Genomic DNA, 24,229 nt, shown 5'->3' with positions numbered 1-24,229 from the left:
TGACTCTGGCAGCTGACAGCTCTGAGGTGATTTCCATGAGCTTCCACAGATCTGAGCAGAACAGCCACAAAGGGCATGGGAATATTTGCCATCGTGAGGAGACCAAGGCCCAAAGTCTGCTCAGCCACCAGCGCCCAACAGCACTTTGGCAGCTCTGTTACCAGCATAAACACCCTACAAGAAACCCCAAACACAACAACAACCCCCAAACCAAGGAACAAAACAAATCCCTTACTTTTTGCAAAGATATCAACAGGAGATCCATCGGGCAGGAGCCAAGGCCAGCCCTTGAACTGCCAGGCGGGCCCCTGGACAAACACGGCCACCACGCGGTCCCTGGAACACACAGAGGGAGGCACATGGGCATGGCCTGGAGCATTCCAGTACCTGCTGTCCCAAACAGGCAGTGTGCCTTAGGCAGCCGCTTCTTCTATACAGCAGGATAGCACATTTAACAACCACACCTCCAGCACAACTGCTTTTCCTCTTGTAAAGAAAAAAACCCATTGCCGTGATTCCTCTGGGCTTTCAGCCCTGTCCCCTTGCAGAAGGCAGCTCAGTTTCTCAGGCTACAATTTTTAGAAGTCAGTGTTTATTCGTGGTCATCATTACTTTGCTTTTGAAAAGTGCTCCATCATATTCGGAAATAATCTGCAAACGGCCCTTGAAACTGAGATGTGCAAATTTAAAAGCCTTTATTCTCAACACTGCTGACTTCCAGGCTGAAAATTAATGAGAAGCAACAGCTGCTAAATTTCTGCAAAGTGAAATGTCAGGTATTTCAGGTATTTTAAGAGTACACAACCATTACCTGTGGTCTAAGAAAATAAATTTGTGATTAAGATTTTGCCTTGGTAAAATTTTAAAAATCTCACCTTTGAGAATAAATGACCTCCCCACAAATGGTCTATCTTTCTCTTCAACATTTACATCATCCAACCATGGTTCCTACCTACCACACCAAATAATTAACACTCTAATCTAATCCCCAAATTTAATTTATCATTAAATCAACTAAAATCCAAATGAAAAATAATAATCAAGGTGAAGTTTTGTGGTCTGGGTTTTCGATTGGTTTTTTTTTTTTTTTTGCAGGTTTTATAATGGCTTCCTTGGGTAAAACAAAGATAAAAAAGCACACACCATTTCATGTCTTTGGTCAGAAATACTTTAGAAAGTAGTTTAGATGGTTCTTAATGGTTTGATCATTAAACAGTTTAAGTCCTGCTTAATATCCAGAATTTAAATCCACTGATTTGTGATTAGCTCAAGTTCTAAATACAAAGAATAACTGATTTAGGAACAGAACCTTTTCAAAGTATTCCTCTCCATTAAAATCTAATTTGGAAATTACAAAACCACAATATGTCATTGTCCACGTCCCTGATCTTCTCACTTGTGAGGCAGAAGTAAAAATGCTGCATAATGCACACCATCAAATAACAAAAAAGGTGTCAAACAATAATAAAAAAAACTTCTCCGGAGTTTTCCTGTTCAAAGAGAGCTATTTTTAATAGCACTGAAGAATGGGCTACAGACCAAATAATCTACTTCCACCTTCTCATGAAAGTAAAAACTACCTGTGATTCTCTTACTGCAACTAGGGCTCTTCCTTCAGAAGTAAAATTCCAGTAGTTACAATACTGGAATCACAATTCAGTCTTTACTGTCTGATGTATTTTCTTTCTTTCAACTACTAAAAAATTTGGAGTGTCAGATGCTGATGACCTGCAAACATATCTTCCCAACAGGCTCTCCCTCAGAAAGCAGACAGGACAGGAGGGGCTTTCTCGCAGCTCACGGTTCAGTGACCTGCACATTACACTACCACAACCCAGAACAATAATATGAACATTTCTATTGGAATTTCGGGAACACCTCTGGCAAACCCAATAATATTAACTGCACTGCTCACACTGTTAAAATATAAAGTGTTGCAAGTTTTAAAGATCTTCTGGATTAATTTAGTTTCATATTATTTTCAGCTGAGGACTCCTATACAGTTAATACAAATCTATCCCTAGACTTGTATCTTCACTTTTCAGTAGATTTCAGTAGATTATTGCTCCCCTCCAAATTCTGCATTGCCCTGGGTAAGAAACTGTGTAAAGGCGAAATGTTCTTACCAGTCCTGTGGCATGAGTTTCAGAGGTTGGTCGACGACTCGGTAAGGGACAGTGACGCTGACTGTGGTTCCCCCCGGCTGCATCTGGTCCTTCCTCCTCTGTATTAGAGTCTCATTCTCTCGTTGACAGCCCTGCTTCTTCTTCTCATCTGATGGTACAAACCTTAGGGAATAGCAAACCCCTCAGTAGACAAGGGCAATTTACTGGATGGAATCAGCAGGAAAAGTAACAGCTTTATCAGAACTTGGCGTTATTGACAGCAGCCACTGAAGCCACCTCATTCTCACGATGCCAAGTCTCCATCACTACTCATTCAGAACACCAAAAAAAATGTAAGGATAACATTTCAGAAGCCCTGAGGATAAAAACAGTCACACTAAAAGGTCCTCTGTGGCTCAAAAATACAGCCTGAGCCATTCTTAGACATTTGGGGCCTTACACAACACATCTGCCAGATGAGGAGCCAGACCACAACCTGCAAAGTGACCACAACTCTTGTTTTTAGTGACCAAGGGTAACCTGGGCATTAAAACAATTGCTTCCAGGAGCAAATTTTAAGAGCTCTTGGAGCCATTAGAATCATTACCAATTAGAATTTTCTCAAGAAAGCTGGGATTTTTGGTCAAAAACAGGTATGAGTTAGGTTTTATTTTTTTGGAGGATGGCGATTTTACATTACCAATTATTCATCCGGTTACTATGATACATGACACTACAGTTTTTTGGGGTTTTTTCCTTAAATAGATTCTGTCATGGAGTAAGTGCTTGTAAAATCCAGAAAATGGCCCTCATGTCATATATAACCTCCATATGACAAGATAAATGCTAAGATGTGACACAGCTTTCCTCCCTCCAATTAATTACAGATCCTTAATCTTTCAGCCCCCTCACCTTAAAAAACAAACACAATTGCATTTCAAGGCCCTCTTCTTTACGGTGATAATAAAATACCCAGAACAGGTCTCAAAATTGGCATCATAAATGTGAGAGTAGTGCGGGCCTTTTTACCGAGAAATCTCAGGGGATTTTGAGACAGATAAAAGAAAGGCAACAGAGTCATGCCTTTCACAGAACTAGAAGTGTGTCATGGAAAGGGAAGATGATGTGACCAGCAGCATCTTCCAGGCCAGCACAAGAACAGAGTTTAGGCCTGTGTTCTCCTAATATTCTATTCAGAAACACCCAGCTGCACTACAGCCTGTCTGCTGCTGACATTTCATTGCCAAAGCTTCTGATAAAAATAAAATTCTGTTTCCCTTATCTGCAGTTGTTAGCAGGAGGATTTGTGATACATTTTAAAAGTACAGTACATAGTTGGTAACATTTCTCTTCATTACAGTGCATATGGTGCGTTTGAGCAATTTACTACATTTTTTGGGTAAGTTGTTTGCAGCATTTCTATTTGTTCTCTTCAATTTATTTCTCTTTGAATACGAAAAACCAAATCTGAATGTGCTTTAACAGGCAGACCGCACTTCCTATTGTTGGATAAAGAGGAAAAAAAAATGCAAGTTTGAATATGAAGAAAAGTTCATTATTCAGTCAACTTGAATACATTAGTTTTCACTACATATCCAATGAGAAAATGGTATTTGGGGAGGAAAAAAAAAAAAACCAAAAACAATAAAACATGTTTTAAGGCAGCAGGTGAAAACTGTCCACAAACCTCCAAGCAAAATTGTTTTACTTTCCCAATGTAAATTAACAGATGATGTCCCCTCATACTCCTCATGATTTAACAGTGTTTCAGAAAGAGAAAGTCTCAAGTAATTTCTGAAACGTGTGTCCAAATGCATTCAATTGATATAACTGCACTGGGAAATTAAAAAAAGCCCAACACCTGCAAATAACTAAGAACGATGCATTAAAGCTGACTAGCACTGCAAATACAGAAAAAGCATCACAGGTGTTAAATGAGGAGCTATAAATTAAATTATGCTTGTCTGTCTAGTACGCGTGAAACACCACCATTCTAAAGGAAATACAGACAAAAAAGCTGTACAGGGCACAAAGAAATGTACACATTGGCCACCTAGAAAATATTTTTTTAGAAGTTAAGATAATCATTTCCCTAATAATTGAAGTAATTAGCAAACAGTTAATATTTACATACGTTTTATCCATCACAACAGACTGACACATACAATTGCATGCTACACAGAAGCATTCAACTGAGTTCTGCAATGGAAAAAGCCACCCAGTGTGACACTAGAATTTAAGTATTTCTCATCAATTTGCTAATTTAAAAACTTTAAAGTGAGGCACACCTTTATCATGAGCACTCCTAATGGCCTGTCCTATGTCCCAGGCTTTGCTTTGCCAATAATAACTGATAGGAAACCCTGTAACCTAAAATAAGGATTTGCTTGGTGGTCCTTCAGCTTCTAAGAGAACTACTACTGAGTCTCTCATCAACCATTAGAATTTAAGGAATCTGGGCTATAAAGAACGAAGATAAATTAAAAAAAATTTTTAGAGAAACAAGCCCTCAAACACCTTTTATCCATATCCAACTGGCAGGGTTTATAGGCAAAGCCAGGGTCACCCAAAATGGTTGGCAGCTTAGAAGAATTTTGTTATTCTCTGTTCCCTACACTAAACGAGAACAAACTCTTACAAAATATGTAAATAAAAACCAAACAGCCCTACACACATTACGGTGATAATCAAGTATTCATCTGAACAGGGATCTAAAAGGTCACATTTTACATTTAATTTGTAAATGTGAGGAAGCAAACACATTTTAAATGGAAACAGGAAAGCAAAGCAGCCCTGACAAATGAGAGCAGAGCAATACTGCTGTGCTACAGGGTAACAACTTCACCACTCTGAGACTTCCCCCACTCTCTGCTTTAAATGTTTCAGGGTTTTTAAGAATTCATTTCAACACTAGTTTTTGGCAGTTTCTGCCCATTTCAGCTAGAAACTGTGTTACAGCCATTGAGGCACCATTCACTTGTGCCTCAGTTATGTCCCTGCTACACAATGGCTTCAGTTTTATTTCCTGGAAAAAATCTGAGTTTCTGAGTGCAATTCTCTAGGACACAACACAAAGATTTCTTGTTAAGGAAAAACTATCAATGAGCAGATTCAAATGGCACAGCAGAGAAGACAAGTGTCACAAAGCAAGCATTGAAGCAAGCACTTACAAACAGATAAACACACAGAGGACAGGAATAAAGGACAGCTTACAGAAAGCTTATGGAATATATGCCTGCATTTCCGGGAATCATTGACTCAGTAGGCACAGTAAAAGTCATGTGCTAAAGAACCAAGAATCAATAGAAATTACTGTGTGATTATAAATATATATGGCCTGTGTCATCACTACCCAGACATAAAACACGAGTGTAAGAAAACTGAGTGTTAAACAAACAATCCCATCTTGTTTTGGAGATTATTTATAATATTCCCATATATTTATAATATTTCTATATATAAGTCACTACAGCCAGTGGCTTAACTACACGTTTGTACTTGGCAGCTTTTTATACACCAGAATTGGGTTCTGAAACCTGAGTGTGCAGGAGCTCACAGTTTCTTGATGCTTCTTCAGATTACTATTCCTAATTAAAAAAAAAAAAAATCCAGATCTACTTAGATTGCACTTTTTTACCTCTAGTAGGGGCAGGAAATTATTAGCCCTTGCTGTTAATTGTCAGAATCATTCTCCGCATGAAAAATGGTGCACTCTCACTTTGCAAAAGCAGCAGGTCCTTTCCCGAAAGTAAGAGGCAAGCAATTGAACACCATCAGACTGTGGGAGGTAATTGGTAAGACACCATCCACTGAGCTGCCTGAGCTACTCCTGCCTGGGCTCTGAACTCACATCCACTGGCAGCAGAGCCTTTAAAACCCTCTCACTGAGGTTACATCAGCACGTTCTGGCCTCCAGCTCAGGCACACTGAAAAATGCATGAAAGGAGAATAAGGCAACTTAGCAGCAACTGAGATCATCACAATACACATTTGATTGTGTTCAGAACTGGAAACTTATTTTTACCACCTTCTCAGTATTTCTGTTAAATTACAGTATCAAAAGCTTTAGACACCTATTTTTTGCAAGAGAACAAAGCTTTTTTATACTACATCATGCCTGAATCCATCCCAGATACTTCACTTGGTATCAAAGCTGGAGAAATCTCCAGTGAGCTGCCAGGCCACATATGGTTAAATGTATCACAAGCAAGAGCATCATCATAATAAAAATACATAATCACCATTTAATCATTCTCATCTGCCTGACAGAATTCCTGCTTTGCTTTGGTTCCACGTAAAGCAGAAGCCTTGCCTCTGAAAAGCCTGAGTTCAGGTATTCTCAAATACTGAGTCACAATTTCACATAGTAATTGTGATACCCAGTGTTGCATTCAGATAGTGAGTAAAAATAAAATGTATTATATGAAATATTTTACAGAAGCGTCACAACATACCACAATGTATTGCAGCTCTGATTTTAAATTAAATTTTATCTTTTTACTATTTTAGAAATTCTTCACTTTATGTTGTACTTGGCTCCTTAGAAAAGTAACCTTTCAAAAAAACTTAGCAAGAATATTTGCATATTATCTAGCAAGTGAATTGTATATATTACAATCAGAATTGCACTACACACAGAATTGTATTTCAATATACAATTACAATATACAATACAGAAATGTCTCCCTTCAAAATCTAGAGTTGCAAAAAATATGTTGAATAGAAAAATTAGATCTCTTAAAAATAAAATCTTAAGCCAGTGCCATGCTTTGGGTTTGTCATATGTATTTCCTTCTACACATGACAGTTTTCCTGCTTTCCATATTCTCTACCTTAAAAGAGAGCCTAACATAAGTGATGAAGTAAGATGCTAAGTGTCATACAAATGTCAGCCAAATTTGGTATGAAAAGCTAATATATTACAGAGCAATGAAAAGGCTTTAAAATCTTGGTATAATTAATAGGTTTCTCTTGGTTCTTGGCAATTCAAGTCCTACCACGGAACTACATGAAGAATCTCCTGTTTATTTTTCAACCACCAACCTAAAATATCTGGCAATGATACCACAAATAATTTTTCTCATCCAAAATGACAACACATTGCAGTCCAGTTCCTTACCAAAATAAATAAATAAATAAATTTTTTTAAAAAATTAAAAGAATAATAAAAAAATATCCAGGATTGTAGACAAAAAGTATCCTGAAAGACAAATTCCCAGCATCTTCTTCAGCAAGGGAAAGGGAGGGAAGATTAATTCAGGTGTGTCTTTTCTACCTGGACAATATTTCTTTATCCCAAAAGTGGTGGCAATGAAAGGAGTCTCTGAAATCTCTGCTCGTCTGTCAAATTTAGCTGCAAATGGGGAATGAGTTAAAGAAGGTGCTGACTTATGAGGCAGAAATTAGCTAAGTCTTCTTTCTGTGGAAAACCATCACATATCTATCAATCACACTCTACATCAAGGCTAGTTCTACAGTCTGCATACCTTAACAGTAAAAACAAACCCTGAAGCCATTCCTGCACAAAGTACTTCCATAAATCTGAATGCAAACAAATACAGGCCAGGTGCCATATTTTCCAGAAGAGTGCTAGACCTGTCACGGCTAAATTAATATTTTACTCTTCTGAATTCTGCTACTGCACTTCTGATTCATTAACATACCTTGCTTCTCCCCTTTCTCTTTCATGTAGGCTAACTATACAGTGTCATCCTTTGAACCCTTAAGCTTCCTTTTAGTTTGTTCTGGATAATGTTCATTGCACTCTAATACAAGCATCCTCTTGGGACAGGCCTTGACCGATGACTGTGACTCTGCCCCACTGCAGCTGAGAACAGCTGAAAACTCTGACTCCTGACACAGAGGCACTTAGACATGACAGACCAAGTGTCCTGGGTTTGCCTTAATTGAATTTTTGGTGAGGAGGAAAAAGGATCAGACATGGAAGTGACTTTCCCAGTGACAAACATCACAGCTTCCCTGGTAGCTGACAGAACCAATGGCGAGCTGGCTCTGAGAATGGATACACTGCTAAGCCAATTAGAGAAGCTGGACAGACTTCTGTGAATCATATTTGAAAATGAAAAAAACGTGGAAAGCTCTCTCTTACTTCTTGCCTTCTACAGAAGAGAGAAGGTCCCACCGAGACGAGATTAAACTTTTCAGTGCTGAAAAACTCCATCTGCGAACAAACAAAACTGTGGATGCCAATCTTCTCCTGAGTCAGAGAAAAGGAAAGGTGAAGGTACGTGAAGAAAACAACAGCACAACACCAAGGTTAGTGAAGAAGGAGGGGCCAAAGCCCAGAAGAAAGGAGGGGAGATACTCTGATTTTGGAGCTGAAAACCTTTGGAAGCCAAGGTGAGAATATAATACACCAGACTACTTCCCTGTAATTCATACAGAGCATGGGGGGATGCAGCACTCATCCACAGCTCAGAAGAGAACTGGAGAATAGAGATGTTGAAAGAAGCTGTGATCTGACTTGAACAGAGAGAGAGAACCTTTGCATCCAGAGACAGAAGAAGAGAACCTTTGCTTCTATACTAGAACAGCTCTTCCTTAAAAAATTGCACCCCATAAGCCAACGACCCAGGGGGCAGTTGTGAGAAGACTGCCAAAACATGGGAGGGACCTCATAATCACAGATTTCCAGGCAGGCTGCTGTTTGTGAAAATTAAAACCACAAGAAACTCTTTCCTGTGGCATGGCAGGAGAGACTCCTCTCCCAAAGCAAACTGAAGAAAGATTTACTATCAGAAGTGGTAAACTGACTCAAAATCCCAGGTTTTGTTTCTTTACATTGTCAGTGGAAAATAGAAAGAGGCTGGGGGGGATGAAAGGTGTTCTAAAGGTTTATTGTAGTTCTTACCATTCTCCTTTTAATTCCGTTAATAAAGTTTTCTTTACAGTTTTAAAATTTTGAGCCTGTTCTGCCCCTAAAGCATTTTCTCCTAAGCCTTATCTCAACCCATGAGCTTTAGTTTAACTGGTTATTTTCCCCTCCTCTGCTCCAATTATAGCAGCGGAAGATGAGTAGATGATTTTTGTGAGTGCACCGGCGTTTGGCCAGCGGTCAACCTGCTGCACAGGTGCTTCATTCCTTCCTGGGTACACCTGTGCCAGGAAGTCACAAATTACACAGCTGTAAAAACCAGGGCTTGTTGTGAGTCTTTTTTTAAATATAAAAACCCACATAAACAAACAACAGCCTCTGTCAACCCAATTAGATCAGTGCTGTGATGGCTTGCACATTAAACTGTAATGTTAAAAGCCAGCCTGCTCCCAAAGTATTTCAGAAGAGACACCAACAGTCCATACACTCACTGGATCTTTGATGGGCTGTGGCAGTAAGATAGGAACTGGAACGAGCTGTGGATGAGAAGGCACCTGGTATCTCAGAGCAGAGTTTTAAACAATTCTAGGGTAACTCCAGCAGAAGCTGTACCGCCACAACAGCCTGGTTTGGACGAAAAGTGTAACAGTATGACAAAAAATGAGTGCTGGAGGTGACAAAAAGATGAGCCCTCCATTTTTTGGACATACCATTGCAGACAACCTACAACAGTGTATTTCTCTGTGAAAATGACTGTTTCCAAAAAATTACCTGATATTTACTGATAGGCAAGTCTAAAAACCATGATCTGTTGGAAAAGCAGAAAGATTCATTCACCCATCATGAATTAAATCTTAGGATCAGATGTGTATACAATAAACAAGTTTTAGCAACTCACTGAAATTTCCCTGGATGCATTTGCATCAATACTTAGTGACAATATGTGAACTTCAGAAAAAAATCTTTATTTGCACAACCAGCTGGGATGCTTGGCTGATACAGCCTGATACAACCTGTCTGGTCACTTTCTCCTTTACTGTGGTCCTTTTCCAAAATCTTTTCTGAGCTCCCTTGGTCAGCTTCTCTCAGCTTTCTTCCATGGGAAGGGTTCACTTGCACGAGGCTGCACAGATGTTGCATCAAAGAAAAGCACTGCACACATTCCAACTGCTACTGCAAGAGTTTCCCTAAACCTGCCCACAAGGTCACAACTGAGCCAAAACTCTGAATTAGGATTTTGCTTTTTTCCTACTAGTCAAGAGGACTTAATTTCTTTTATACTCTGGTCTGTAAAACTATCTTGTCACAAGAGAGTAAATGAACCCTCTTGCTTAATTACTAATTAAGTGCTAGTATAACTTTGTATCTGAAAACAATTTGTTATACAGTATGTTCTAATCATCTACTTACTTCAGATCTTGCAGAAGGTCCTTCGCATTAAGCATTGTTATTAAAGAGGTCGTGGCTGCTGGAATAATGATTATGGGAGTTCGAGATCCTGTAGAGATAATAAAGTTAGACTTGCCTGGAGGGGGTTTTTTGTTGTGCTCTGGTTGTTGTTTCCTCCCCTCCCCCTTTTTTCATTAAAGGAACTGAACATAACAAAACTCTTGCTTAAAAGGTTCCAATCATGAAAAAATAGTCAAGGAAAATAGTAGTAAAGCCTTTCTAAAGAATTTTCATTCACCAAGACTTTCATTCACTCTGCATCATGAGTCTCTCAACATGTGTGGGACCCATATTTAGAAAAACAGAATGCAATTATGCTATACAGAATACATGCTATATATTCCTCTGCTCACTTATACTCTTGCTTGTAGTGTCAGAAAAAAAAGAAAAAAGGAAAAGTGGGCACAATTCACACAAAAATGAAAAGGATCCTGTAACAAAAACTGACTCACCTTTTTTCTGGTTTGGAGGTGGTCTTGCTTGAGAAACTGAGAAAAGAAAAACAGCAGAATGACTAGGACATAAATCCAAACGTCATTGCAAGGCATCTGTTTAATTGAAGGAGTGAATAGGGAAGAGTCACACTATAGTCATTAGATCATTTTTACAAATGCAAGACACTAAGATGAAGAAGGCATTTATAATTTGGGTTTGAGTATTCAGAAAACTAACAGCTTTTGACCACCTGAAGCAGATGTTAAGAGAGTTGAGTCAATCTCTCCAAGTTCAACTGAAGCTCATCCCTCTTCCATCCTCTGAAAAAGGCCAGGACATGACACTAGGGGCAAAATTTCCCAACAATCTTGAAAAAAACCTTCACAACAAACTGATCTCTACACCTCAACTTTTCATTTGTAGTTATTATTGAACATGACGTCCATGGGATTTAGCTATCCTGAACATATACAGAACTTTCAACAATCAAAACCTGAATTTCAGGCTTGCTCAGGTTAATTTTGGATTGCAGCTTGAGTTACATGAGGTCTTCAGGAGCAAGAAACAGCCAGGCTTGACACTCAAAGGGATAACCACCCAAGGAACCTAAAAAAGCAAAAAACCAACTCACCCCTAAACAAAATAACCCTCAACCACCAAAGAAACCCACAAAACCACTGTTGGACTGGTAGAAACCAAAGAACTGCTCCCCACCTCTCCAGTAAAATGTTTCCCCTTCAGTCTTTCAAGTAGTGACTCCCTCAATACGGGACACACTGCAGTCCAAGAGCTGGAAAAGCATCTTTGTTTCTTCACTTTGGTGCTATTACTGACCAAATAAACATTTCATAGTTCAGTTTTCAGGAGCCCTAACTTCAGGAGAGAAGTGTAGCACTTGATCATCATCATCATCATCATCATCATCCATGTTTATCCTAATTCAGAAAATGGTGAGTAGTAGAGAGATTGATGCAGACTAACTCTAGCCTCAACTGCTACTATGCATGACAGATTTCATTAATTGACTTCCAATTGCTTAGCACCAACTTGCTCATGTTTATTTATGACCAACTGTTTCAGAAACTTCCTAGAACAGTATAAATATTCACAGCACATACTTGCCATTGTTGAAATATTGAGACCATATCCTTAATTATCTTTTCCTGACACTGTCAAATGCACAGATATAATTGGCAATGCTATATTGAACTACATGAACTTTACCTACCCAGTGATTTTTTTTTTTTTTTTTTTTTTTTTTGGATCTAGGGATCTCCTGAAAGTAAAAATGTTCTTGAAATCATGGGCAGAGCCAGCTGGCTTAAGGCAAAAAACAACAGAACAAAAAGGAGGGGGAGGGAGAATAAGCATCTGTAAGAAATTTAAGAGCTGTACAAAGACAGGTTAGGAGAAAAAGTTGGTAATGCAAAATGGTGCCAAAAAATATAATTTAAGAGCACATCTCAAGTATTTTCTTCAAATCACTACTGCACAACAGCTCAGCCTAATTTAACTATTGATTCCTATGTGCAAAACAGCATCCTCCTGGAAACAGCAGGTTTTAGTTGCTCTGACTGCTAAGAATAGAACAGCTGAATACTTTAAATATCCAAATATCAAAATACAAAAATACCCTAGAACAGACAGAAAGAGAAACCTCTCCTGACTACACCCGTCTTCTTTATTCTCCTTTCAGTTACCAATACAGAGGCAAGATAATGGATGGGGCTGGCCTTAAAGCGGGGCAGTATCAATATCACCTATATAATATACAAACCCCACACTGCTGGCAGGAAATGCCCAGGAAGCCACAGCCAGCAGCAAGGACTGTGACAGCACAGTCACATTTCCATTCTTGCCACTTCTACCCTTTTCATAGTGCTGTCTGTCAACTCCATCTGCATTAGGATGCTTAACAGGGCTAGTGAGATAAGTATGACAGGCAGTATGACCTTTCCAGTTCCAAAATAACCAAACAGAAGAATCTGTGCACAACAGCATTTAGGCATGCTGAGAACATTCAATATTAGAATGGATTTTGGGGGAAGAAGCAGCTTTACGATATTAGTCTTAGCATTAAATCCTGCAAACAAATCTCAAGGAATTAGCGAGACACACACTGAAAGCATTTAGAGTCTCAACAAGGATATACAGTATTCCAGCAGTACTTCTAGAAAAAGCATATTCATTTTAACTGGTAGCTTTGTTTCCAAGTCCCCCAGAATATCCCCAGGACCTTCAGAACATCATCTTGTCCTGAAATAGCACCTTTCACTTGAGACCTTCTTCCACCAAACCACTAAACTCTCAAAGTATGCAAACCAGGGGCAAACCTGCACATCAGTTGGCAAACTCTGTCCCTCTCATGTACTGGTCTGACAGGCTTCTAAAAACTCATCCTAAGGGTTTCTTATTTGAACAAAGTACATTTATCATTCCATCACTGAATTAAAACTTGAGATTCAACCTGACAGACAAATGGACTTGGTAGCCAAAGTCTACTAAATGGGAATTAAAAACCCAGCTGAGGATTTCGGCCCCATTACAAATACCTTATGTGCTAAGAAGTGTGAAGAAGTAATGATAACACATTCAGAGAATTACTTATTTCTGATATATTGATCCTAGAAGTAATAATGTATCTCTTTTTGAGATTAGCTAATCTTTTTAAGTTGTTTATCCTTGAAGTATTAACCAGCTCTTGTTAGACATTTGAGTGGGAATTTTGTGGAATTTTAGTTGGTGACATACCAAGCCCACAAGCAAGTCTGTGACTTTCTCATTTCAGCAGTGCATCCTTTCAATGGGCTAACTGGGCAACAGAGTGAAGAGAATGACCCCAAGTCCCATGGTATAGCATTCAACAAAAGGCTATGGGAGTTTTTTTCCAATAAATGCACAGTTGAAGGCCAAAAATAAATGACCCATACTTCATTCTTGAGCTAACTACAGTTTTAAATAGAATTTCTTTGAAACTCATGCCTGTGTGGGACAGAAGCACATGTGACAGTGGGGCCACCTTACCTGGTCGTGGCACAGGCTGTGCTGCCGGAGTTTGTGTTTTTCGAGCAGATGCACCTTCCTTTGAAAAGACAGAAGAGGCAACATTATCAGCTGACCTTCATGTCAGGTACACAGGTTTTTCAAATGAGCATAGAGGTACAGAAAACATCATGATGATGAGAGCAGTATGTTTCCATTAAAAAGTTGGAAGAAAATAGAGAAAATACTCCAAACTCTTTAAAGATGCTGCTTGAGGTTTAGGGAAGACAGATAATCTCAAACTTCTACAATCTTACATTTTAACCAATCATAAACTTTTTTTTAATATACATTCAAAGAAACCTTTCCTATTTATAGTATTGTTTCATTTTACCTACTATCACTTTCATCAAGGGTTAGTAATGTAAATGGAAACAACTGGCTGTAGAAATTTCCAAAGACGATCTGCTTATGCTTTGGATGGAAAACCAGGACCAAGAAATTGCAATGCATTCCTGACTTGAGGAGTTTCAGTGCCCAGAAATAGCACTCTCATGATAATTAGTTCTGCTCATGCCTTATCCAATTACCTTAATGTAACACACAAAAGGCCTGCACTACTGTTTATTCTTGTTAACTCCCCAGAGTCAACACAGCACCAAAGAAAACAGTGAGGTCACACATCTGCTTCCAAAGCAACACAATTCCTGTAAGAACAAATTCTGCTCTCAGTTACTGCTGTGAAACCTCACTGAACAGAACACATAGCACCAACATGGTAAAAAGCTGCAGTATATTCCAGCCACTTCTATTTGCAGAGCTGACAGGAAAAAACCTTTTTAAAACATGCATTTTATCTGAAAATTACTTAAACACTATGTGAGATATCCTACAAGCATGAGACATTGAGAAAGGTGAGAGATCCCACTCAGAGGAAAACCTGTTGGAAAGGACTCCAATACTGCATTATCAGACTTCTGAGTCCATGCATAAATAACAGTGTGTTCTGTAATGCAAAATAAAAGAAAGCTAATGAGAAGGTTCATGTTCCATGATTTAAATAACGCTTAGGGGAACTGCTTTTAGGTTTCTGTCATGAAAGTTAGAACTCTTTATCTCAAGATCTCTGAAGTACAAATAGACGCTTCTACACAAGCCCATAGAAAACACAAATTTACCCAAAGCCTCTCTTCCCTGAGCATTAGTGAAGCCACTGATGAATAGTTACAATAAGCTGGAGCTGACATTTGGTGCAGTGAGCAGCTTCTGTAACTTTTACAGGCAGCAACCTCCCATTAATCTTTAGCATAAGGATTTAACCCTGCACTGCAAGTAATGGGTATCCCAAATTTTGCTGTACTCTTTTCTGATTATTAAAATACCAACATTTATGTAGGGCAGTTGAGTCAGTACCTGTTATTTTAAGACATACTTTTATAGCAGCAAAGGTATTTTTGACAATGTCCTTTCACAATAATTACTCAGAAAATCATAAAAATGAAAATACCACCACACTCTAGAGGAAGAGCAGCAGGAAAGGCTGACTACCTTTGAGACAAGCCTTGGAACTGAGATACAGCATCTTTCTTTTTACTTCCACTTTCCAAGAAAGCAAAAATAAAACATTTTGCACCTCTTTCTGTAGAAAGATACCATGTTCTGTGTCAAAAGAACGATTCTGTGCTGCACTAGTTACTCATTTTGAAGAAACCAAGAATTCCTCATGACACTTCCTTAAATTCACAGTACTTGATGAAATGTAAAGAAAATGATGGAGCTAAAGAAACATCAACTCCTGCAATGCCAAGTTTCAAGTTTCTAAATCCAGTTCAGATGCATAATCACCACTGTGTGCTGTCCCACACCTTCTTTCCTCCTTCCACCCCTACAGAATCAGCAGTGCAGCATTGCTGCCTCCTCTGCCACTGTCTCAAACACACCCTGCAGTGAAGAGAGGCACCCAGCAGCTGCTGCAGAGAAACCCGGGAAGAATTCGAACCAAATAAGAACCAAAGCCACCCCAGTGCCTTGAGCCTAATGAAGTAACTGGCAAATTATGTGTTTGGGAGTTCTCCACACTCTCCTCTGAACTGCCTGCTCTACAGCAGTTTATGGGAAACTTGGTGCAGGGGCCTAAAACAAAAAAGAAAGGCTTTGAGAACATGGCAACTGAAAGGAACAAAACATACACCCCCTGCCCAAACCAACAACAAAGTACAGGAAAAAAATCACATTAAAATATCTGATTAATAGTAGGATATAAATTCATTCAAATGAGTAAATACCACTTCCGTGCTCATGACCATTCTATTCGTAAGACCAAATTCTGCAAATCAATAAATTATGGAGGTCACAGCTTTTAGTTGTATAAATTAGTACCTTAGACTATGATAATCTCAGGAATGAACCTCCCTCAGCTCACAGCTCCTGATATTGAGGTATCCTCAAAGCTCAGCTGTCACCTGATTGAAGGTGTACCATCAATCCTTTGGAGGTGATTTACACCCCTTCTCTTTTTACAATTTTCAGTGATCTAACCGCTGCCTCCTATTTTGTAAAAGCTGCAGCCACTGTAGCAAAAGAAACTCTGATCAATATTTCACTCCCACAGTTCTCAGAAGATTTGTAAAGAGAAATGTATTACTACTAGGGTGAGGAAAAGAACACAAGTACAGAGCTGTGATGGCTGACAAGACCGGCAAGTGGAGAGGAAAATGTGGTGTCAGTAAGGAAGTCACTATCAGGATAATTTTGTTAATATCTTCCTTTGTCCTGCTAAGTTTGGATTTAAAATTAATGCTCTTCAAAAGCATTCAGATAGAGATATAAGCTTTTCCTATGACAACACACTGATTTAAGCCAAGCTCTGTTCTTAAGGCAGGTATAACCACAGAGTATTCATCTGACAGAATAACCTCTGTAGCCGCTTCATCCAACTATACCACAGAGGTGCTGCTGGTGACGTGTGGCCTCTCAGCTACCCAGAGGCAACTCCTTGTTTGCACACTCTCATTCCCTCTAAAGACCAGAGTTATTTCTCACTGAGCACACAGGAAGGTATTTCAAATCTTCTCATGTGAAATTTTCAATCTGAAAGTTACTGTGAAATAACCAGCATGCTGCAAATTCAAACTCCAGTCAAGGGAGCTTTTGTTTGTGCAGCCGTACCCTAAGCATCACAAGCAGCAGAAATCACTGTTCAGCTATTTAAAGAACATTCATTTCCTCAAAATTTTTGAATGCTTAGACAGTTTTGCTAGAAAATGACGTACCTAATTCTCATGCATAAGCTGTTTGACACTGTTAAGGAGTATATTATGAATATTCATAAGTTGAAACTAATCTAGTAACAAAACCATGTAATTTGAAAAATACAAATCTTTGAGACAACCACTTAACATTTTTTTTTAATCAAAAACATATTACTTGGTTTACTTCTGCTAATTTACCATAGAAGGTTATACAGAGAGAGAGTTTACTTATGATTTACATTTTAACCATTCAGAAGCAACAACCTGACAGAGAACGTAATCAGGTCCATACTCCCCTGAGCCTCACTGCCTCATTTCCCTACAGCGCTGGATCTGCTTCTCTGTGGGACTCACTTTAGTGCTTGTATTCCCTGTCATTTTAGACATTTAAATTATCTCTGTCAGCAATGTTTTTGTGTTCAGTGTATTCCTTCTGCTATTGAGCATTGTCATACCTAAACACCTAAAAATACTGGGTTCACAAACCAATGCATGAGTGAAGAACAGCTCAGTACATGTGGTTAGTACAGCGTTGAAGTTTTAAGAGTGGGTGTTGGGCGTTTGTTTATCTGTTTGTTTTCTTTTAGACACCTTTTAAAACCTTTAGGAGTGTTTTTTGACTTTTCTAAAAATAACATTTTTTAAAAAACAGCAATTATGTGTATTAATTAACAAAAATGACCTATTACCGATATTTACCTGACAGACTCATCAGGACCCAACTGTTATTTTCCTATATTTTAGAAAAAAGTCTGTATTTTAGATACTTAATGCTTTTCTTAGGTCTAAATGAACATTAACATCCAGTTAGGTTACCTTTATTTCCCACCTGGAATGAAAAATTGCCTGAACAGTAAGTCCTGCTACACTTTAGAAAATAAACTCTCCTGTTTAAAACCAAATTATTAAAGACATCTTATGGCACCTTCAAATGGTGGAAGGAAAAATTCTTTCATTGCATATTCCCTTTCCCAACTGGTTTCTATGTAGACATTGACAGAGCCTGTAGTATTGTGACCTTAAAAAAAAAAAAACATTAAGAGCAAAGGACAGAGTTGACAATTTGATGCCATCTTGTGGTTTTAATTTCGTAAATTAAATTACTATCTTGTTCCTTAATAATATTTAAATTAGTCCCAGAATTTCACCCAAAATCTGAAAATTATTGGGTAGCTTGTATGCTCCTGCCCAGATGTAGTGGAAGCAAAAAGGAACATTTGATTTTGCAAGAAGTGTTAGCAACTGCTTGCATGTAAAACACAGAGCAGCTTCCAGCTTCACCAGCCATGACAGAATTCACCCAAAGACAGCTCTGTTTGTGAGGAGGAGCACAGGAAAACTTGGATTCAAAAGAGAAAGAAAATAAGTACATGTGGATGGAAAGCCTGCAAAATTTATCTTTAGATAAAGATAACAGAAGAGACTTCAATATATCTATTCAATCTAGGGTATAAGAAACTGTAAAAAACTCACTTTAATTACCGGCAACTCTATTATCGTTTCCTGACTTAAAGTATTGAACCTTTGAAAATTTTTGTAAAGCCAGCCTAAAGAACTATGAAAAAACCTAAAACAACTGCATAGTTTAAAAGAATACGACTTTTCTCTAAATTAAATATTGCATATATCACTGTATGAACAAACAGCCAAAACAAAGGGTTGACTTCAAAGCAGGTATCTAAAAATCTGGTCCAGATGCCCTACCTGAAGCCTGATAGAAACATCTATTTCATATAAATTGGATTCTGAAAAACACAGAGCTTTGTTCAAAAAAATTAAAGCCCCTAGAAGCCTTGGGAAAAAAAAATCCAAGCCTTTCAGCGTCACGCAAAATAATCCAAATCAGTGGCTCTGCCTCTGCAGCCTTCCCAATAATTCTCTGACTTCTCTTTGAATCATGAAAATTTTAGTAATGTTTTAACTAGTGTTTCACATAATCATTTTATTTATATATTAAACTGGTATAGTTTATTTTCATACTTCTATGCACACACAAATCTGCAGGCAGGCCCCTAAGACATACTTAAATAATAAATTGCAAGCTTTTAACTGCCTTCCTAATTTTAAACTATACAGTAAAAAAAACAGAATTTGATAACAGGATCTAACTATTGTACAAATACTTCTAATATTATAGTCACTTTCACTTCCACTGTTTGCAATATTAATGAAAAGGTCATTTCTACTGTTTATATTGTTTCAACTTCCTTATTTCCTGGAAGGGAGAGTGGGAGTTTAAGCAGAATTAAAGATATTTTTACAGAACAGATTTTCACAGAGGTTTACCAGTATTTATCAAAGGACTCCCATACCAACTACCTAAAGAAAATAACAGCATAGATTCACTTTTTTGTACTTGGACAACTAAATGTTGATGCGACAAGACAAAGAGGACCGATAAAAATATACAGAACATTTTTATTTCAAAATACAAAACTCATCATAGAATTATTAAATTTGGAAAAGACCTTCAAGCTCATTGAGTCCAACCTTTAATGTATTATAACAAAATGTATTATAGTGAGGGTCATGTCTGATCCATAGAAGACTTCCAATCCTGAAATTCAGTTTCACGCCAGAAAATTCAATGTCAATCTTACAAAGGTAATAGAAGCCTCATTATAGTTTTCCAAATAATGAAGTACATATAACAGATTTCACAAGAGTAAGGAAATCAGAATGAGCACAGCACTACAGGGATGGAGGTGGGGGGTAAAGGAGAACCAGGGGAGGGTGGCACAAATAAAACTCTGCTGGTGCCACCCAGGGACTACCCAAACTTAAACACTAACACTTGTTGTACCACACCACCAAATTAAACTTTCACTTACAAATCTGGTCCTTTATTAATCCATTACAGAATTAAAACTGACAAGATTATTCAAATTTGAAAACCCTGACACTGTTAAATATGATAAACAGAACTGATGGGTGTTTTCAGTCCCAGGCGAGACCTGGCAATGGGTGTCATTGAATGAAAAATATTCACTGCAATTTCCTGTTCATTACCAGGTTAAAAGAAATTCACTCTAAACGTGACTGAATTACCTGGACTGCTTATTGATATCTTAGGAAGTATTCTGGTTCAGCAAAGAAAACAAACCAAATCACAACTGAATCTAAAAGAAAACTGTAGTGACTAGTGAGCAACTAGGGACAAAAAAAGCATATAAAAAGGCTGCAACAATAACAATAACAGAAATCATTGGAGAAACTTTTGAAAAGAATTAATCAAAGCCACAACTATTGAGATGTTTTAAAACCATTACCCCCAAGTTAAGCTGTGACAGATATAGCTGGACTATATCTGCACAGATGATTTGTCTTAACAGACACCAGCTCCACCAGCCCAGCTCGAAGCAAACAAGGCCCCAGACACAATGACAGGTGGGATTCAATCCCAGACAGAGAACCTCAGCCGACCCCTCTGAAGCACAGAGACCCCATATCAGTGCCCAGTGAGCTGGGCAGAGCTCAGACCCTTACCCAATCGTGTCTGTAAGCACGGGAAATGCGAAAGCCCTGTAAAAGGAGCTGCTGCACAATAAACGTGAGTACAAACTCAATGTGTTAATGTCACATCCCTGTCTCACCCCACAGCGACATTAAACTATCCAACCCTCTGAAGAGTCCTCTCAGGAGTGTGCTAGAGCTCCTCCCACCTTTATTGTACAGAATATCTGTAAAATTAAGAACTTGGTCTTGAATTTACATCTGTCACATAAACTCGAACTGTTGCTATAGAAATAGCAATTTTTGAGCACAAGAGGGATGTTGGTGATGAAGATTAAACATTTAAGCATTTCCATTTTCCTGGGGATAAGCTGTTTTCATCAAAAACAACAACTCTTAATCCTGAGAACTCCAGAGGACTTGTTTGTTCATTTGAAAAATAAAGGCTTGCCTATACCCACCTATGTTCATTTCAATGACTCATTTCCTCGAACTGAGTGAAAAGACAAAGGCAGTTAACACTAAAACATTATTTTTGCTTAGAATTCTTTCCCTTTGGGTTAGTTATCTAAGCCAGCCTCACACATATTACTTGGAAGCCAGGAAGGGTTTTCAGAAGCCCAGTTTAAGTGATTGTTACATCCTTCTCAAAAGCCAGGTGTAAAGGTTTCTACCCTACTGGTTTTCTGCATGCCACAATCAGCCCAGGACACATCCAGAACTGGATTTTGTATTCTCAGAACTGGAATTTGTATCTAATTGTGAATTTACTGCAACTGGCTCATGTTTGAGCCTCTAACTTACAATTTCACACATTCATAACTATCTAGTTCCAACACTGCCTCTGAGGACAGGGACTAGTCACTCACAGGAAGTGGTTTTCATCAGAAATATCACAGAATATGGGGCTCAAGCAATCCATTTGCCCAACAGCACAACTGGCATGCAAATTCCAAACACAGAGAGCAGCACTGTTGTTTTTGTGTTCAGATTCAACTTTGGAAATGGGATTCAAGGGAACAGACACATTTACATTACAGAAAATGCTGCTCAGTACAGAGCAGCAGGAAGACCCCTCTTGCACCTTCACTCAGTGAACAATACATGAGCAGAGGTCTCCGTGACCTCAGAAAGGATCCTTTGCAACTTCTAGAAAGACTCGTGGAATGCTTGGTGTGAGAAGAATATTTTTAAAAGCTCTGCAGGTACCTAAATGAATACAGATGGATCCTTGACTTCTGTATAAAAATTTCTTTAAAAAAAAAAAAACAACAACAACAACAAAAAAAAAAAATTAATCAAGACCCAAGTAACTGAATAACTTCATGGGATGCTGTCAAACACGTCAACGCAACAGAAAGTGCTGAGGCTCTTTCCAGCCTTCCCCTGCTTATACTGGCTCCTATTGCTACAACACAGGGGATGCTGGATTAGAATTCTAATACACAGGCAGTTATTAAAGACCTTGGGTTATTTCATGATTGCTTGTTCGACAAATTTATCCAGCACCAGTTGTTCTCAGTTGTACTTTATCCTGATGTGATCTTCTCCTTTCTATTCACTGAAAAGTAGTTTTAATATTATTCTTCTGTACTTCACCAGCTTTAGCAATCCCAGCACTATCTCATATACTGCATTATGTTACAAGAAACACAATTTTCATGGGTGGTCATGGGCAGAGAGATGAAAACAATTTTCCAAGTAATCACCCAGCAAGAATTAAAATATCTGGGGAAAATCCTGAAACTGAATTCCTTGAGGAGCCAATGTGCAAAGCTGAACAGTAGAGCAATGAACTCCAAGTTGTTTGTGTTGCCTCGAAAAAACACTGCTGAGTTCAAAGATGTGTTTTTCAGGATCAAAAGCTTTAGCTGCAGCTATAAAAAAATGTAACAAACAAGCCAAGAGATGAGGGCTTGAGTGATGACAGCGATGGATGTGAGCTTTCAAGGGACTGTAACCACTTGGATATGGAAAGGGCTATTTTGAACTTCCACAGACCAGAAAAAATGGCTAAAAAATGTTCAAATTGCAGAGTGCCTTGTACTCCAGGCTTCCTGGATGAACAACAGCTCATCTGCTACACAAATTCAGCTGAAAAAGCACAGATACTTTTTATTAAACCCTAAAAGGTGATGATTGTGAGATCTGCTGTAACTGTAACAAAGCTGTCGGTAATACTAAACCACACATTTGCAGTCAGCTGAGTAATTCTGGTCATGAAACTTGTGCTATCTCTTCTCAACTCTTCTGGTACTTTTTTACTTTGTGACTTTTACAAATGCACATCCCAAGAGATTCTTGTGGGATGCCCACAAGAATCCATTTTGCTTTAATGGCTATAGCAAAGTTAAGTGACAGAACATTAAGTATAGGCAAAAGTAAAACATAAGTGTATTTATTGAAATTATCTATGACATTTGCAAACAGAGTAGTGAAACCCCAGCACAATACCGGTTAAAGCCCTCGGATCAACACATTGTCTTGTTCAGACAGAGCAGATTCACTGTCTTGGGTGCTGGTGATAAAACTATTGACAAGATACTGAGGCACAAGAGAGATCTGTACAACATGAGACAAGCAAGTTAGAAATAGAGCAGTAATTCTCTGCAAAAAACTCTGAGTTTTAGTCCAGCACAAAAGTGTTAAGATTTCTGGACTTGGATATGCTGCAGTTATCCATACCCTGTAATTCCCCCAGACGGGAAAAACTGGATATTTTAACCTGCCTACAAGATAACCAGAATTCTGTCTCTGAACATTTGTCCTGCCCCAGCTGCCTCAGTTCACAAGTTCAGTTTTAGCTGACATCCGGGAAAAAAAAGTTAAAATTAACCAAAGGAACACCACAACTCACAGACCCCCCAGATCCTGTCCTGCTCTTACTTTACAGATTTTATTGCTCTAACTCATTTTGAAAGAAACAGGCTGAAAGGAAGAAAATATGTTGTTTACCATGAAGATAAAGTGCATCAAATCAGGATGCAAGCAGAGTTTTCTTGAGGACAGGGGTGAGAGGACCAGGGGAGAACAGACGTTTTTTGGTTTATAACACTGTAGCTAAGCACCCCTGACCACAGTGGCAGCAAAACGTATCACTTCGCCTTGCCAAGACCACAAATTGGTAATTTCCCCTTCTTAGAACAGACCCTGTGAAACGTTTATTACGCACTGCACTTAGACCCAGCATATGCAAGGTTAAATGCAGGGGAACTGTGACAAAAGCTTCCAACAAAGCTTTCAGCACCAAACCCACCTGCACCTGGGGCTGGGACTTCTCCCGTCCTGCCAGCCCAGACTGTGCTCCCCATCTCCTTCCCTCACATGCAGCCCCACAACAGTCCTTGTTAGCAGGCTGATAATGTGTTCAGAGGAACTGAGCTACGCTCAGATTTTACCACAAGAAGCTGGAAAATCTACCCCCAAGCACAAAGTTACTGGTCATGTTGTGAATGAACTTTTATTTCACTACAAATCCAAAAGGAGAGAAACCAGTGTCCAGGCTTGCCCTATGAAAAAGCCTTATTTTGAGAACTATTATGACCACAGCTGACATTTGATTGCAATGTTTCTTTCTGCCCCATGACTTTACACATTTGCATCAGGCAAAACAGAAGATGCCAACACAAAGAAAACACATCTATTGTTGGACTGAAATGTTTATATTCAGATTTCAACAATATAAACACACTCTTGGAAACATTTTCCCACAAGAAAAG

General features: G+C 38.6%; 1 protein-coding gene across 1 annotated transcript in view; it reads right to left on the bottom strand.

The window, feature by feature from the left end:
• Positions 1–24,229, bottom strand: part of CDC73 (cell division cycle 73) — a 102,502-nt gene that overhangs the window by 5,285 nt on the left and 72,988 nt on the right. The window contains exons 11-15 of the mRNA XM_066192269.1: positions 13,849–13,906; positions 10,842–10,877; positions 10,351–10,438; positions 2,127–2,288; positions 236–336 (exon numbers count right to left, since the gene is read on the bottom strand). Of these exons, the coding sequence (XP_066048366.1) occupies positions 236–336; positions 2,127–2,288; positions 10,351–10,438; positions 10,842–10,877; positions 13,849–13,906 (445 nt within the window). The remainder of the gene's footprint in view (positions 1–235; positions 337–2,126; positions 2,289–10,350; positions 10,439–10,841; positions 10,878–13,848; positions 13,907–24,229) is intronic.

The sequence above is a fragment of the Chamaea fasciata genome, unplaced genomic scaffold, assembly GCF_029207755.1.
Source record: "Chamaea fasciata isolate MVZ Bird 193981 ecotype frontalis unplaced genomic scaffold, bChaFas1.0.hap1 SCAF_10, whole genome shotgun sequence".
Classification (NCBI taxonomy): Eukaryota; Metazoa; Chordata; class Aves; order Passeriformes; family Sylviidae; genus Chamaea; species Chamaea fasciata.
This window is presented reverse-complemented; position numbering and strand designations above follow the sequence as displayed.